The sequence below is a fragment of the Ornithodoros turicata genome, chromosome 2 (assembly GCF_037126465.1).
Source record: "Ornithodoros turicata isolate Travis chromosome 2, ASM3712646v1, whole genome shotgun sequence".
Taxonomy (NCBI): domain Eukaryota; kingdom Metazoa; phylum Arthropoda; class Arachnida; order Ixodida; family Argasidae; genus Ornithodoros; species Ornithodoros turicata.
Genome location: NC_088202.1, coordinates 150,146,806 through 150,163,329, shown reverse-complemented (window position 1 = coordinate 150,163,329; position 16,524 = coordinate 150,146,806). Strand labels below are relative to the sequence as shown.

The 16,524-nt window shown below is 47.2% G+C and overlaps 1 protein-coding gene across 2 annotated transcripts; it reads right to left on the bottom strand.

Moving 5' to 3' along the window:
* Nucleotides 1-702: 702 nt before the first annotated feature.
* Nucleotides 703-5,331, bottom strand: LOC135384250 (prohormone-3-like). Of its 2 annotated transcripts, none has more exons than XM_064613461.1 (4): nucleotides 5,198-5,331; nucleotides 4,763-4,898; nucleotides 1,943-2,086; nucleotides 703-1,182 (listed from the first exon to the last, which is right to left on the bottom strand). In XM_064613461.1, exons 1-4 carry the CDS (start codon nucleotides 5,261-5,263, stop codon nucleotides 965-967), a joined length of 564 nt encoding a protein of 187 aa, XP_064469531.1. In that variant the 5' UTR covers nucleotides 5,264-5,331; the 3' UTR covers nucleotides 703-964. The 2 variants fall into 2 exon arrangements, with proteins under 2 accessions (XP_064469531.1, XP_064469530.1); XM_064613460.1 differs by having other exon boundaries at nucleotides 4,763-4,901; nucleotides 5,198-5,330.
* Between the last annotated feature and the right edge of the window lie 11,193 nt (nucleotides 5,332-16,524).

Here is a 16,524-nt window from a genome sequence, read left to right as displayed (position 1 = left end):
ATGACTTGCCCTGTTGCTTCTTGTTTGTCTTTGTCTCCCCTCAATCTGATGGAATGTCAGTATGTCTATATTATCACCAGCTCGCTTGCATCGTAATGTTATGTTCAGCGTAATGCTCTGCTGCTGGTCTGACCGCACAGACACTATACGTTTCTGTAGGTGGCACTTAGGATTCCACAGATAACGTGATTTTAAAACACCTCGTTGGGCCGCTGATAGAAACCTTGATGCGCTGTGTGTCGCCCTTTTTAGTACTTTTATAAATATGTGATGTTGTTCGAGTTATTACATTCATATTGTCTAGGCCTGTGTGTAGCCGATAATACGTGAGCCGAAGCTAATTGAGTTTTGCCAAGTACAAGCTTCTGTTCATTCGATATCGCGACAACAGCACTTCCGAGTTGTTTGATAAACATCGTACTTAATCCGCAGAACTTATACGTGAACGATATTTCTGGGGATGCACCAGAAATCCACGGAGAACGATTCTATGAGTACATGTGCAATCTCGTCTAGCTACTGCTCCATTTGGCTGTATTCTCCAAGAGCAAACACATGCAGTGACAACGAGTGAGGTTGTTTGCTAAATAGATTTTCTCTAAAAACAGCCCCGAGTGTTGAGCTCATTAATTTTCTACATTTTCAAGTACATGAAGCCTTCGGTACGAGATGCGTTTTCAGCGAGACTACAACCAGAAAACAGACAGGTATACAGATTTTATTTGAAACATTTTGTACAGCAGTATACACGGAAGATAGACGGTCAAAAAATAACAAGTACATCTAGTACGTTAAGAAGATTGTCATGTTGAGCGATCACAGCACGAAAATTGGATGATTGTCATACCGCATGGACCTCTCATTCCCTGATTTTATTTAACTCGTTGGTCGTCACATCACCAAAGTAACGTTAAAAGAGCACTGTGGTCGCATCTATATTGGTAATGACTGCCATAAGGAGGTGTTAACCCATGCGTGCCTTGAAAAGGGGGTTGTGGAAGAAACTCAAGGATTTGTATGGCCTGTAGAGCGACGGTCGGTAATCGGCTACGCTGCCGATGCACGCCTTGGGATCAGCAAAATAGTAGCACACCTTGCGCGGTGCCATACGGTGTCTCCTCTGCAGTTGGCAGCAAAGACCTTTGGATTTGTCGCACTCGTCACTTGACTGGCATTCGTCGTCTGCAGAAAACGCTTTCCGTCAAAAAAGAGCGACAAAAGGACGGAAAATGATTTTGCGAGATTCCTTCTAGCAAATAGTCTGTAAAAAGATATGACTCTTTAATAGTTTGAAACGCACCGACTTTCAACAAACATAACAAAATACAGTTAACGTTTCGGGTCCCATTCGAGTCCCATCATCAGAATGACGGTGTCCTGGTCGTCACCGGGTATTTACGCAGAAGAGGAGCGTAGCATTCTCGGAGGGGGCCTGGTTGTCGATTGATAGCTTCTTTTGTTTTCTTTATGTTCTATGACTCCAGCTGTCTCCTCATCCCCCAATTGTTCTCTTTCGCCAGAATGCATGGGTTGTCCAGGTCTAACACGTGCCCTGTTTTGCGCGCGTGTTCACACAGTTCTGTTGGGTTTGTTGTAGACCTGGACAACCCATGCATTCTGGCGAAAGAGAACAAATGGGGGTGAGGAGACAGCTGGAGTCATGGCACATAAAGAAAACAAAAGAAGCTATCAATCGACAACCAGGCCCCCTCCCAGAATGCTACGCTCCTACGACCAGGACAGCGTCATTCTGATGATGGGACTCGAATGGGACCCGAAACGTTAACTGTATTTTGTTATGTTTGTTGAAAGCCGGTGCGTTTGAAACTATTAAAGATGTCTACTCCCGGCAATTGGACTATATTCAGAAAGATATGCCATGGAACGAGAGCTTCTATCGCTAGTAGCGTGTGAAATAAATGCCTAAGCATGGAAAACCTACTGAATTGTTTCTTTCTGAGCTCCCTCAGCTTGCAGATGCGTGCCCGTCCTGTGGAAGCGAGGCAGCGCAGTCCTTGCTCGCAGTCCGAGTCCCGCTGGCACTGTTCTCCCTCCCTCTGACCGTAAATGGGTAGGCACGTGCCCGCTACACAAACAGAACCACTGATAAAATTATTATGGAATTAAATGCAGCGTTAAAATGTGACACATCTTATCCCAGAGGGTTGTCCAACCATTCGCAGGTGGCAGACTATGGCGACTTTCGAGCGCACCCATTTCAGAACAGAAGAAGCAAAACATGTAACCCGTCTTTCTCCTAATCGCCATCGTGGCTACCATCGCAAGAATACTGATGGCTTACGGTAGGTAGCAGACTGTATAAGCATACCATGTAGCAACCAGAAAGAAAATAAGTATTTTTCTTCATCAACATCAACATCAAGTTAGCAAAGACACGTAAACTGTCTGCCTCATATTCGCCATCATGGCTACCAAAGTGACGCAGTCGCTCAAATGCTACATGAAGGCTTGGTAACTAACGGCAAGAAACAGCTGAGGGTGTAAGCATACCATGTAGCTACACACAAAAAAAGAAAATATGTTAGCAAAACAAGTAAACAGTCTTCCTCATATCGGCCATAATGGCTACCAACGTCACTCTTGTCATTGACCACGTGGGCTCTTGAAAAACAACATAGAGTTTCCGTACTCTCTCCCGTCTGCTGCCCTTAAATGAACTTCAAGACTCCTTGGAATAGGATCGTTTTTTCCTACACACCTCGAAACACCTTTGCACCAACGACTCGGACACCCAGTACGGCAGCAAGTTTCTGCGTCTACTATTTTTGTGTTTACACATCAAAGCCCCATCAAGGCCATGCTGATGCTGAAGCTGCATCATGTACCGAAAGCCAGGAAGCAGAGTTGTACACGTTACTCGAAAAAAGTAATTGATTACAGTTACTGTTACTGCTGCACAAAAAGTAATTCTTTAACGTGACAAATTACTTCATCAAAAATGTAATACGTTCCCGATCAAAAATGTAACGCGTTACTTTTCTCGTTACTTTTAAATTGTGGGCCATAGCAAAGCCAACAAGCCTGCAGTGAATGCAACCATGCAGCTCTTGTTGCAAATTCTAATCTGAGACACCAACATACATGATAACTGAAACTCACAAATACATTTGAAAGCAACATACAAAACACACACACGCGTTTATTACAGATTTATACATACATTTAAAACAACATCGAAACTTCGGCTTCGTTTTGTTACTGTTGTTATGTTCAGCCCCCACAATTTATCAATACAGTCACCTATTTTACTGTTGCTCTAGTAGGTCGCGGTTGCAATATTATCATATCATCATATTATGTCTTATATCTCTCATATCATCTCCGAGTCTCTTTGTCAGCTGGACTCTCGCCCTTTCTGCTTATCGAAATTGCTTGGTCCCTGGCCTAATCCAGCCCAGCAACGCTCTGCGCTCAAAGCTCTTCTGACATTTCTGGACACCATCGGACTTCGATCGTTATTGTGAAGGGGCTCGTTATTTTATTCCCCACTTTCCCTCCAGCAATGGGGTAGAGTATCGCCTGTGGCGATGAGGCTCCCCACTCTCCAAAGCCAAAATAAAGTTGTTATTGTCATCATATTACCGCGGTTATATCATGTAACTGTGGAAATAACACGTGTGGACTAGATACGGCCGTCACAGTGACCTCTGCGTCATTGCTTCAGTCGAACTGGTGGTGGAACAGAAGAACAGATTGGCTTGCTGAAAAGGGTAGTCATTGCTGACAGAAGGTTAAAGAAGTAATCAATTACTCAGTAATTGATTACCGAAAATTGTAATCGGATTACTTGGAAAATTACTTGCTCACAAAATTAAATGATTACTTTAAAAAATTACTGAAAAAGTAATTGATTACTAGTAACGCGTTACGTACAACTTTGCCAGGAAGTGACACAACTCCCACGGAAGATTACTACCTCTGCAATATGAAAGCCGTTTTTCCCCGTTTTCATGAGCACCAAAGAATCTATTCAGCTTTGCGCAGGAGTCCAGAGGTTTTTCCAGCTCCCCCCACACACCCCTAATACCATCCCAAAGATATTGCAACACCCACCGAATACCTGCCAAAAGGGCAAGGATACTTTCAAAATAAGCACAAAATTACCAGAAAACTTGCATGGACGAGTGTCATCCCCCCCCCCCACACACAAACGAAATTCCACCGTCACCCCCCCCCCCCCCCCGAGATGAAAATCCTGTGCACCATGACAACTGATGTTAATTTCAAACATAACTTGTCGGAATGCAATTCAACGTAAAAGGCAGAAGCACATGGGCATGTAACGTCAGAGTAAAGTTCTAGTAGTTGCCTACGGATCAGGAGAACTCGTTCCTTTTATGTTTTAGTGACGCATTCTTTCCGACGTAACGAGTAACGTGATTTAGTTCCTTTACTTTGCTTTTTTTTCTTTTTTTTTTGCGTGAGCAAGTTTGCATGAAGCAGACAAATTTTCTCAGCTACTTCGAAAACGGCGTCAGTGCTGTCGAAAAAAAGACAAGTAACGAAGTATCCCAACGAAGGAGGTCTGCGCAGTGCGCAGGAGAAACAATCGATAACGCTCAAACAGAGCACTTCCCTTAGAATACATCACTGTAGAATGTGATCATTCTAGGACTTTTTAGGAAGGGTTCCCACTTTATTGAAGAACGGCTTTTTATGCTAATAACAGCAATAATAAAAGAGTTGACTAATAACCGAGAATAACTGCGTATTTTCTAGCTGTCATTAAGAATATACGCACGCTTGGAGCCGTCCACGTCCACACAGACTGATCCTCTGCAGCACTGGTCGCTGGACAGACATTTTTTCCCGAAGCAGTCCACTTCCTCTTCTGGGAGAAGACCGTCTAGGAGGACCTCTTCACTCTTCTTTTCAACCTGCTGAAGTAGTGAATGTGCACATTATAAACCACTGTCATTTGTTTCAGGGCCGTTTGACACAGCAAGGGCTCCACGATAGTGTCCTTGCTTATCTCCAACAACATTTAAGAATACGAAGAATATTGTATCACATGTCAGGACAGCACAACATTTAAAGTATCTTATCTACAAAGGAACTCTGTGCAAAATCCGTAAGAACTTGGCAAAGCAAGCAAAATGGAAAAACGATGACGCATCACGAATTTTCTGACCGATTTCCTAACGTTTCTTAAATAGCAAATAAACATGCGTCCTACCTGCGACCAAGTGTTTGAACTGACGCAAGTGGCTACTAACAAAAAGGTCATCATTTCGGGCAACATTTTCCTGACGTCCTGAAGCAAACGTCCGACAGCAGTGCTGGAGAATCGATTAACTGAGCACCAACGATCGAGGCACAATGTTTCCAGCAGATGCGGACCACGAAGAGACGAACGAAAAAAAAAAACGCTGCACACCTCTCGTTTATTCTTCCAACTCTGACATTTGAAATGTAATATCAGCATTACTGGCAGTGGCTGCATACCTAAGGAACGAAACGGTCTGCCTTTAGCGTGGCGCGGTTTGATGCCAAGATGGGAATGTTGGACGAGGATCCACACCCGTCCAACCGACGAAAGTGAACTTGCATTTTGATGGCAGTAAATTCTTAACGAACGTTGTGGACTGTAAAAAGGTATGTGGTATCATAGGTCAAACTGGCCGATGTCTTAGTCATATAGATGAGCAAAGTAGAATGGCGCAAGCGAGCTGGTGTACTGCAGAAAGAGGTGACATTTCCTTGAGTTTGAGGTCCACACAAGACGAAGAGGACACCGCAAGACTCAAACCAACAATGAAGCTTTATGCAGAAGACCCAGTGAGAAGAATCGAGCAACAGGGTGAGGTTGGAGGGAGAGTGCAATATCGTTGTCGCCGGTAAGGCTGCCAAACGAAGCAGGCAAAGGCAGTCATAACGTCACAGAAGCCCACTTGTTTTTCCCCCAACATACTTTTTTTTTCGTGCTTTCTATGTCTCAGAAGAGTCTCAGATAATTGTTCCGCTTGCTTTGCGAATACGTGGCATCTGAGGACTTAACGCAACAAATTTCCTCCTGCCTCTGGGCTCCCCAAAGCAATGTAACACGATACCGGTGCTACGCCAAAAGGAGACAGACCAGCTAACAGTCAGAAAAGAAGACACGAGAACTGCGGCTGTCATCCAAAGTTTTCGGTAGCTAAGGAAGTTGAAAGTTTGTGGTTGAAGGTGTAAGCTAAAACTACAAATTATTAATGTTAAAAATAGAAAAATAAATAAACTAAATACCTATCCATAAATAAATTAGAAAACTAAGCCGAGTAGGACGAACTATGAGAGGCTTAGGAAGTCAACAATACCGCAGGCAATAACAATGGAAGGCATTAAAGTTTCATTGCTGGTGTGAGCCTGGTGTTGTTCTCTTCGTCTTGTGCGTTCCTCCAACTCAAGGAAATGTTACCTCTTCTTCTATCTTAATCATAGTTTAAAGAGCACGCAAACAATAATAATAATAAACAAACCCAAAGCTTCCGGACGCTAATACATGGGTCATTCCATGCCAAACGTCCCAAAGGTGACGCTCGACCCTCATCAATTTTGTTATAAAAATTCATGCTGATTCACTGCTTGTGGAAAGCCACTAAAACAAATGTTTTAGCTGCCATCGCATAATAGTTGTCCCTAAGTGTCTGTTTAAAGATACCGGTTCAGCCCATGACCGCCCCTGCAGTCTACGCATGCCGCTGCCAAAATTATAGAGATATCGCAATTGTTTTCATGTCGCGGTAAGAGAGAAGTGTCCATCGCAAGTGAGGGTCGCAAATATTCTGGTTGCTGGCTATATGTATCATAAAGGGGGTGCGAAAAATGCTTCGAGAAGCAAAGTTTCGCATTTTTTCTGTACTACAACGCTAGAAGTAAAGAGACAAAACTATTTTTAACATTGAGTACGAATGGGCACTACAAGTCCAAAAAGTTTCATTGAGAGGCTATACACAATAGTATGAGAAAAAAATACGCGTAGATGCAACACTAGCGAAAATATGGCAACTTTGTCCTGAAATAACAAAAATGGTGGAACACAGAAAGAAGTACAATGAAAGCTGGAAGAAAGTATCGTGCCCAAAGAACACAAGGAGTAAGTTTTAAAAAAGTATTTTTTTTTATAGCAGAGAAAAGAATTGTTGAAGTTCGGGTACTGCGCAGATAGCGCGCGCAACCGTAACAACGCTCTCATGCTCTCAGCGACACCACATCGAGGGTGGACAAGGGAAGAACCTTCTGACTTGGTTGACTTGACCTTATTGACATGGTTTCACTCACAACGTGTCTGTGACTTGACACTTCTTTGCAACTTTCCCCGTTATCGGACCCTGTGACTACATGAGAGCGACGGCGAAACGCCTATAGCAGCAAAAGCAAGCTTGCAACGGTCCTTCAAATAGTTGATTCTGCGGGTGGGTCAACCGGAGTCTCGATAGCGTAAAAACGATATGAGTTTCGCAACAGTTTGTAAGTGAGGCGAGACAGTTCCTTGAAGAGAAGTTACCAAAGTGCAGTGTCCGTTGCCGGCCCACGCACCTGCTACTGCTTTGAACCAGTGAGCCTACACTCTTAGCTTCGTACCCTTATAGTAAAGGCAAAAAATTGGCCAAGAAATTATCTCTATTTAGAAGTGTTCAGTGTTCCCTTTCGTTTCTTTTGAATAAAAGCAATGGTGCACCTCTTAAAATATCACGGTTACCTTGATGTTTAGAGTACGGTCCCTTTTACAAAGTGTAACTCTTATGTAGAGGCTTGTGTGTAGCCTTATGGAGTTATCACCGTTACCTTTCTGTTAAGGTTACTGTTTCCTTGAATTCTGTACGCTCTGCTTAGAGGCTCTATCGTATCCTTAAGGAAGTATATTCCCGTTACTTTTATGTTAAGGATACAGTGCCTGACAAAAGCTTACGGGACGCGAGGTCGGCGTACTTTTTCTTCAGCATGACAGTGCCGCCGCCGACACCGGAGGACAAGTGGAAATCAGAACACGACAGGAGAAGTGGCATCAGAGGCATCTCCTGTCGTGTCGACGGCCACAGTATCACGCTGAAGAAAAATTACGCCGACCTGGTGTTCCGTAATCCTTTGTCGGGCACCGTACCTCAATTTCTGGGACCAGGTCGCTGTTAATTGCCAGTCACAAAGACTGATCTGTGAGGCTGATGCGATTAAGATCTTTAGTTAGTCACAAAAGGACTAACTATATATTGGAGGCTTATGTGTTTGTGTCGTTCATGTTATTAGCCTCCCTCGGCTAATTCTCGTTGTTTACGTCGCATACTGTATTCGACTCAAACAACGAGAATTAGCCGAGGCCGTCTACAAGCATGAATGACACAGACACGTAAGCCTCCAACAGGCGATGTCTTGTGTATACGGTACACACAAGACATCGCCTGTTGGAGGCTTACGTGTCTGTGTCATCCATGCTTGTAGACTGCCTCGGCTAATTTTCGTTGTTTATTTCGTACGCAAGCAAGTACACTGTCAGCACCACACTTACGTCGTACTCAAGAAAGTAGTCTTTTCCGACGGTTCTTTTACGGTTTTTCCGAGTGGATGAACCAATCACATCATACTGACTGCTCGTAGCAGACGACACCGACACGGGGCCCGATGCCGAATTGAAGATACCGTTCGTTATCGTTATTATTTGGAATTGGCGCGCTACAGATGTCATGTGGCGGCACGTTAAAACTGTTCCACTAGGCTGTGATTTCAAAGAAACGACACTACTGCTCATCACGCGAAAGCTCGTGACGAATGACAACGAATCCCATACATGCACTTATCGCGCGGTACGGAATAACTAATAGTTGATCATCGCGCCCCTGGTGCACCTTCGATGGGCTGCCGCCGAGAGCATGAGCGCGTTGTTACTGTAGCGCGTGCTGTCTGCGAAGGACCCCGAACTTCAAAAATTATTTTCGCCGTTATAAAAAAATATACTTATTTAAAACTTGCTCCTTGTGTTGCTTGGGTGTGATACTTTCTTCCAGCTTTCACTGGACTTCTTTCTGCGTTCCACCATTTTTGTTATTTCAGGTTAAAGTTGCCGTATTTTCGTCAATGTTGCACCTTCGCGTATTTTTTTATAATATTATTGTGTTTAGCCTCTCAATGAAACTTTTTGGGCTTGTAGTGCCCACCATACGTACCTCAATGTTAAAAATAGTTTTGTCTCTTTACTTCGTTGTAGTCCAGAAAAAATTCGAAACTTTGCTTCTCGAAACATTTTTCGCACTCCCTTTAGGCGAGTAACCACAATATTTGTGACCCTTAGACAGGTAGATGGGCACTTCTCCCTTACGGCGGCATGAAAACAATTGCGATATTTCTATTATTTTGGCGGCGGCATGTGTGGACTGCAGGGGTGGTCATAGGCTGAACCCGTAACTTTAAACAGACACTTAGGGACAACTGTTTTGCGATGGCAGCTAAAACATTTGTTTTAGTGGTTTTCCCCAAGCAATGAGTCAGTATGAATTTTTATAACAAAATCGACGAGGGTCGAGCGTCACCTCTGGGACGTTTGGCATGGAATGACCCACATGCAACCCTGTCCTGTGGGTCAGAAGTATGCTTCAAACAAAATAAATAAGTAACAATTGTCACCCTAATTTCACTCAGGCCACACTCTGAATTTTTTAAAATAATCTATTATTTCTTCTTGAATCGTCCCTCGTTGCCCCCACCCAAAATTGTGTATGTCAACCAATGTACCCGATGGGCTCATGGCCCTTAGCTTAACCCGGGTATTTCCTCCGTTCATCGGGCGGTATTAAGGAGAAGCTAATCTAATCAGAGACTTGCTACTCCCAAACCCGAGACAGCCTCATTTCGGTAACATGTTCTTTAAACGTATATCCTCGTCGAAATGTTGTACCATTGTCTGTGTTGCCATTAAATATGTTACTGCTGGTTTTGAGCAGAGATGGGCCGTAACTACTTTTTTGTAGTGTAACTACGAGTAACTACCTCTTGAAATTTTCGCCAAACTACTAGTGTAACTACATCATAGCACTAATAGATAAAACAACTTCGTAACTACTAGGACGTAGTTTAACGGTTTAACTATATTTTTAACTACGTTGGCGCTTTGTGCGCGTTGTTATACAGGGTTTTCAGCCTAAAGTACAGCGACGGTGTAAACAGGACGATGCTCTCTACGTGGAGCAGAACTGCTGGATACCATATTCGGAACCCTGTGTTTTAGTCGCCCCTTTTTCTGACGACAGCTGTTTCGCCCCACTTGGAGTTTTTCAGCCCGGCGCAGGGAAGTGACACGACGCTGGGTTGGCGCTAACAGTGCGCCTCGGCGAGGCATCAGTGTTCCACAGTGATGGGGCCACCTGTGGAGGCCGCAGTGCAAGCCAGCAAGTACATATACAAGTGAAAAATTGCTGAAGCTCTGTAGCTGCAGGTTGAGCATATGTTTCTAATTTGATCGTGCACTCCCAGCCGATGACGGCTGTTTCGCCCTACTTGGAGTTCTTCAGCCCGGCGCAGGGAAGTTATATGGCCTTGTGTTGGCGCTAACAGGGCGTCTCGGCGAGGCAGCAGTGTTCCACGTTGACGGGGTCACCTGTGGAGGCCGCAGTGCAAGCCAGCAAGTACATATACTGTAACGCTCACCGGATGAATTTATTGACGTCCGGGATACATTATTATAGGATACACGCCTGTAAACTGCTTAAAGACAGAAAAGCCTCGAACACCGTCACACACGCGTTACATGCCATGCCGCCATCTTACATTGTCTCTCTCTCTTTCCCCAGTCTCTTCCTCATGTCTTTCTCTCCGCCGCCTCGCTGGCGCCCCATCGTTCTGTGCAGGCAAAGCGCCCGTACAGGCGCCCACCCCTAGGCGGTGACTGCTCGGATAAACTGCTACTTTCGCTACATTCGCCCACCCCAAAGCGGGACACGGTTCCGAAAGCGTTCCGTGGTCCGCCCAAAAAACACAACCACACACTCAAAAGTTGCTCAGCAATCACACCTGGGCACACTTGTCAGCGCGACATGAAGAACTACAAGGAATGTCCAACTTCCTCTTCAACCTCTGCTGTTCGCAGCGTTGCGCGTTTCAGCCGGCTGATATGTTGAACTGACTGCTTGCCGTCACGTTCAGCCACTTTATAGAGGTTGTGTCCACGCTGTTCAATGACCTGGGCAGGTCCTCTCCACCTTGGTGCAAACTTTCCAACAATGCCCTCTCTAGCATCTGACAGAGTCATCGTCTGTATCCAGACTAATTCCCCAGGTTCGTATGTTACCTCCTGTCGTGACTTGTCATAGTTCTTCTTTTGGCGAGTACTTGCTTGGTTCTGATTTTCACTCGCCCTTTTCCAAAGGAGTCGGAAGTGCTGAAGTTGTTCCTCAACAGCTGGCACCTCTGAAGTATCTTCACTTTGTAACCGTGAGGCCAAGGGCGTTCTGACGCGCCGTCCGTACTGAAGTTCCATGGCTGTATACCCAACTGACTCGTTCAGCGAGGTGTTGATAGCGTAACAGAGTGCCGGCAACTTCGTGTCCCAGTCTTTGTGCTTTTCTTCTAGGTACACCATCAAATATGACTTCACGTTGCGGTTTGCTCGCTCCACGGGATTGCAGTGTGGGCTGTATGCAGGGGAATGCTGAAGCTCTATTCCCCATAGCTCTAGGAGCTCTCCAAATTTCTTTGCCCGAAACTGTGGGCCGTTGTCTGTGATAATGACTCTTGGAGCCCCTATCTCGTAAAAAAGATAACTTAGTCGCTCCACAACCTTTTCCACGGTAGCTTCCGACAATGCGGTAGCCCACAAAAACTTCGTGAAAGTGTCCTGAATCGTGAGAATCCATCTTTTTCTTCCCGCTGTCAACGGGTATGGTCCCATGAGGTCCACATTTAGTCGATAGTTCGGCGCATGAGGTTCTCGGATAGCCATTACGCCAGCAGGCTTGGTGTTTGTTGCTTTTGTTGTTTGGCATATTACACAGGATGCCACATAATCTCTCACCATGCCCCGCAATCCAGGCCAGGTGAACTCTTCGGATATCCGGTGGTACGTGCGTTTGACACCGCCCTGTCCCGCGGTTTCAGCATCATGGCATTCGCGTAGGGCTTCGCGTATTCGTACTTCTGGGACCACCAGGCGCATATGGCTACCACCATCGTTTTCTATTGACTGATACCAGAGGGTCCCGAGCTTCTGACATTGTTCAGAATGTTGCTGGCGGTATTCCGCGATCCAAGGGCTATTTTCCTGATCCAAAGCCCATTCGGCACTGACATCAAGGGAGCTCACTCTTAGGATGGCTTCGTTGGAGGTTTCCATTTCCGAGTCCCACTCGCTACGGTTCTCTTCGCCGTTGTCAACCAAAGGTGAGACTAGGTCACCTGTAGGGTGGCGTGACAAAGCGTCCGCACAGCAGTTGTCACTTCCCCTGATCTTCTCCATAGTGTAGTCTGCAATAAAACAGCCCCAACTCCTACAGCGCTTGCGTCAGTAGCCAAAATGAATGGTTTGCTGAAATCAGGCAACCTTAGTGCAGGAGCACGAGCCATCTCCTCTTTCAGCTTAGTGAATGCGTCCTCCATTTCTTCACTCCATTCCCATTGTTTCTTGCGTGAAGTTGCCCTCGCAAGAGGCTCTGCTATTGATGACGCGTGTTCGAGGTGTTGGCGATTCCAGTTTACCATTCCAAGGAATCTTCTCAGTTCCCGCTTGTTACGTGGCCGTGGGTATTCCTGTATAGCCGCACATTTTGCCGGATCGATCTCCACACCTTTTGCTGATATGACGCGCCCTAGGAACTTTAGTTCGTCACGGAAGAACTGACACTTTTCCAGGTTGCAAGTAAGGCCACTTTGCTCCAGTCGTTCCAGCACTTCGGTGAGCCTTTGCTCTAGTTCTTCTCTTCCGCTTGCAAAGATGATGATATCATCCAAATACACCCAGCATGTGCGCCCAACTAGTCCCGTCAGAATTCTTTCCATTATGCCCTGAAATACACCGGGAGCACACTTCAACCCAAAGGGCATCCTTGTGAACTCGTAAAGGCCGTTCGGGCCCTGGAATGCCGTGTATGGAATGCTTTCCTCGCTCATTGGCACTTGCCAATAGCCGTGCCGTAGATCCAGGGTTGTGTACACCGTGGAACCCGCAAAGCTCCTCAATATCTCCCGCATATCGCGCAACGGTGCGGCATTTCCGAGTTCTCGCTTATTTAACTCGCGATAGTCCACACAAATCCTAACGCTGCCGTCTGCTTTTCTGACAGGCTGCAGGGGAGAGCACCAGGCGCTTGTACTTCGCCGAATAATTCCCGCCGCCTCCATCTTCTCCACAGTTTCTTGTATCTCCTTTTGCCACGCTGCCGGGAGGTTTCTGCGGTAGATGCGTATCGGTGGGCCCTCGGACATGTGCAACTTGCACTGGTCTCTAGGATCTCCCATCTTCCCAATCCTGTCTGAAAATACACTTGGGAATCTGTCCACCCATTTTGATGCAACGCTGTCACCAACGAGGTTGTTAATGTACATCATATCATCCGTCTGAGCAAACGACGTCACTTGATCCCGCTGGTCCGTCAGCAGACGGTGGCGTACCAAAAATGACGCTCCCAGTACGAAATCTGTAGCTTGTACCGGTACCACCTGGAAGGGTATCCACTCTGTTTGATCTCTCCATGTGACCTCGATGTCTAATCCACCAATAGTAGTCAGGTTACTGTTGTCATGTTGGTACAGTTCGAGTCGTCCAATGCTGCCCCTACGAGTGTTGACCTTTCCGCTGGCATTCCGCAAAAACTGTACGGATACGAGGTTCGCATCTGATCCACTATCCAACAGCGCACGTGCCACTTTCTCCCCAACCGTCAGTTCTATCACTGGCCGGTGGTGTAGGTCGTTCATGGGCAACCTGTCCGGTCTTGTGTTGATGTCATAGAGTCCAGACAGTTCGTTCACAGATGTTGACACCTCACAGGTGAGGCCGCACCCCCCCCCCCCCCACGCCCGTCCTCTGGAAAGCTTGCGTGGTGCCTTCCTCTTCAGACACCAACACACACGTCACTCGCTGTTCCGGGAGAGGTTCACTGTCACGCGGGCTCGGCGGTCGTGGACAGCGGTTTATGAGATGCCCCACCTCAGCGCACCGGAAGCAACTCTGTTTCTCCTTTTTGCTTGTCGCTTGGCTTGGCTTCTGGTTTGTTGAACCCTCTTTGACAATCTCTGACCTGTCCTTGTCAGCTTGGTCATCAGCCTTTTCTGCCGCTGCCTTTCTTTCCCTCTTGGGTGTCTTCTCCTGTCCGGGTAGACTACTCATTGTTTTCTGGCGATGGGTCACATCATCTAAGGCATCAAAATAACGATTCAACACCTGAGTCAGCTGCTCCACCGTCGCGCACTCTCGGACGTCTGTATGCCACTGCAGCTGGGCTGGCAATCCCTCATAAATAGTAGTTAGGAACTGCGGCGACGAATCTCGAAATCCTGCTCGATGTACCAGTGCACGGACGCGGTCTACATTGTCCGCAGGGCGCTCATTGCTTGCCATTACAACGCGGGATAGAGCCAGCTGTGCTTCTCGAATTCCCCGAGTAGACGTGAAGCGCTCAACAAACTTTTGACGCCATGTCTCCCAGTCACGGAATGTTCGAGCCGCCATCTGTCCCCACTCATGGACATATCCTACAAGACGCTTGCGCAGTGCTACAATTGCTGCTCTATCGGACACGCCGTAGGTTTCTATCTCGTCTTCTACACGACGTAGGAATAACAAAGCGTCGTCGTTTTTGCCGTTCAACTTGAGACCCTCCAAGAAGTCTCGTGGCACTTCCAAATTGTCATTATCTCCCTGTCTTGAGGACTCACTTGAACGCCAAGGCTCATCGTTGCTCTCCCACCTTGTCCACGGCTGCGTCCGGCGTTCACCAGGGTTCAGATGGTATCGAGCACCAAGCAGTGATTCTCTCTCCGGAGTTCCATTCAAGCTAGATTGCCCGTCCACCTGGGCAGCGAAAGGGACTCCCGTAGCAACCACTCTTGCGTGCACGTCACTCGACACGCGGGGATATCCAACACCCCTTCTGTCGGCGTTTGCCGCCGCGCCGCCGAGATTCTCTACCTGAACCGTATCGCATTGCACAGACGCATCAACGCCCGCGACTTTGGACTGTCGGCCGCGGTTTTGGCCTTCTTGGGCGACAATTTTGTCCAATATCTGTGCTAGAGCATCTATCTTCTGGCTCACCTTGCTTTCAAGCGTAGCCATGCTTGCACGAAGCTCAGCGATGTCGCCTTCACGAGCGTTCGCCTCATCGGAGACCTTCCTTTTGTTCTTCGGCATGACCGTCTTGTTGTGTCGCTGATCACGGCTTCTTCAGACGCTGGCCCGCTAGCTCAACTGTAACGCTCACCGGATGAATTTATTGACGTCCGGGATACATTATTATAGGATACACGCCTGTAAACTGCTTAAAGACAGAAAAGCCTCGAACACCGTCACACACGCGTTACATGCCATGCCGCCATCTTACATTGTCTCTCTCTCTTTCCCCAGTCTCTTCCTCATGTCTTTCTCTCCGCCGCCTCGCTGGCGCCCCATCGTTCTGTGCAGGCAAAGCGCCCGTACAGGCGCCCACCCCTAGGCGGTGACTGCTCGGATAAACTGCTACTTTCGCTACAATACAAGTGAAAAATTGCTGAAGCTCTGTAGCTGCAGGTTGAGCATATGTTTCTAATCTGATCGTGCACTCCCAGCCGATGACAGCTGTTTCGCCCTACTTGGAGTTCTTCAGCCCGGCGCAGGGAAGTGACACGACCTTGGGTTGGCGCTAACAGTGCGCCTCGGCGAGGCATCAGTGTTCCACAGTGATGGGGCCACCTGTGGAGGCCGCAGTGCAAGCCAGCAAGTACATATACAAGTGAAAAATTGCTGAAGCTCTGTAGCTGCAGGTTGAGCATATGTTTCTAATCTGATCGTGCACTCCCAGCCGATGACAGCTGTTTCGCCCTACTTGGAGTTCTTCAGCCCGGCGCAGGGAAGTGACACGACCTTGGGTTGGCGCTAACAGTGCGCCTCGGCGAGGCATCAGTGTTCCACAGTGATGGGGCCACCTGTGGAGGCCGCAGTGCAAGCCAGCAAGTACATATACAAGTGAAAAATTGCTGAAGCTCTGTAGCTGCAGGTTGAGCATATGTTTCTAATTTGATCGTGCACTCCCAGCCGATGACGGCTGTTTCGCCCTACTTGGAGTTCTTCAGCCCGGCGCAGGGAAGTTATACGGCCTTGTGTTGGCGCTAACAGTGCGCCTCGGCGAGGCAGCAGTGTTCCACGTTGACGGGGTCACCTGTGGAGGCCGCAGTGCAAGCCAGCAAGTACATATACAAGTGAAAAATTGCTGAAGCTCTGTAGCTGCAGGTTGAGCATATGTTTCTAATCTGATCGTGCACTCCCAGCCGATGACAGCTGTTTCGCCCTACTTGGAGTTCTTCAGCCCGGCGCAGGGAAGTGACACGACCTTGGGTTGGCGCTAA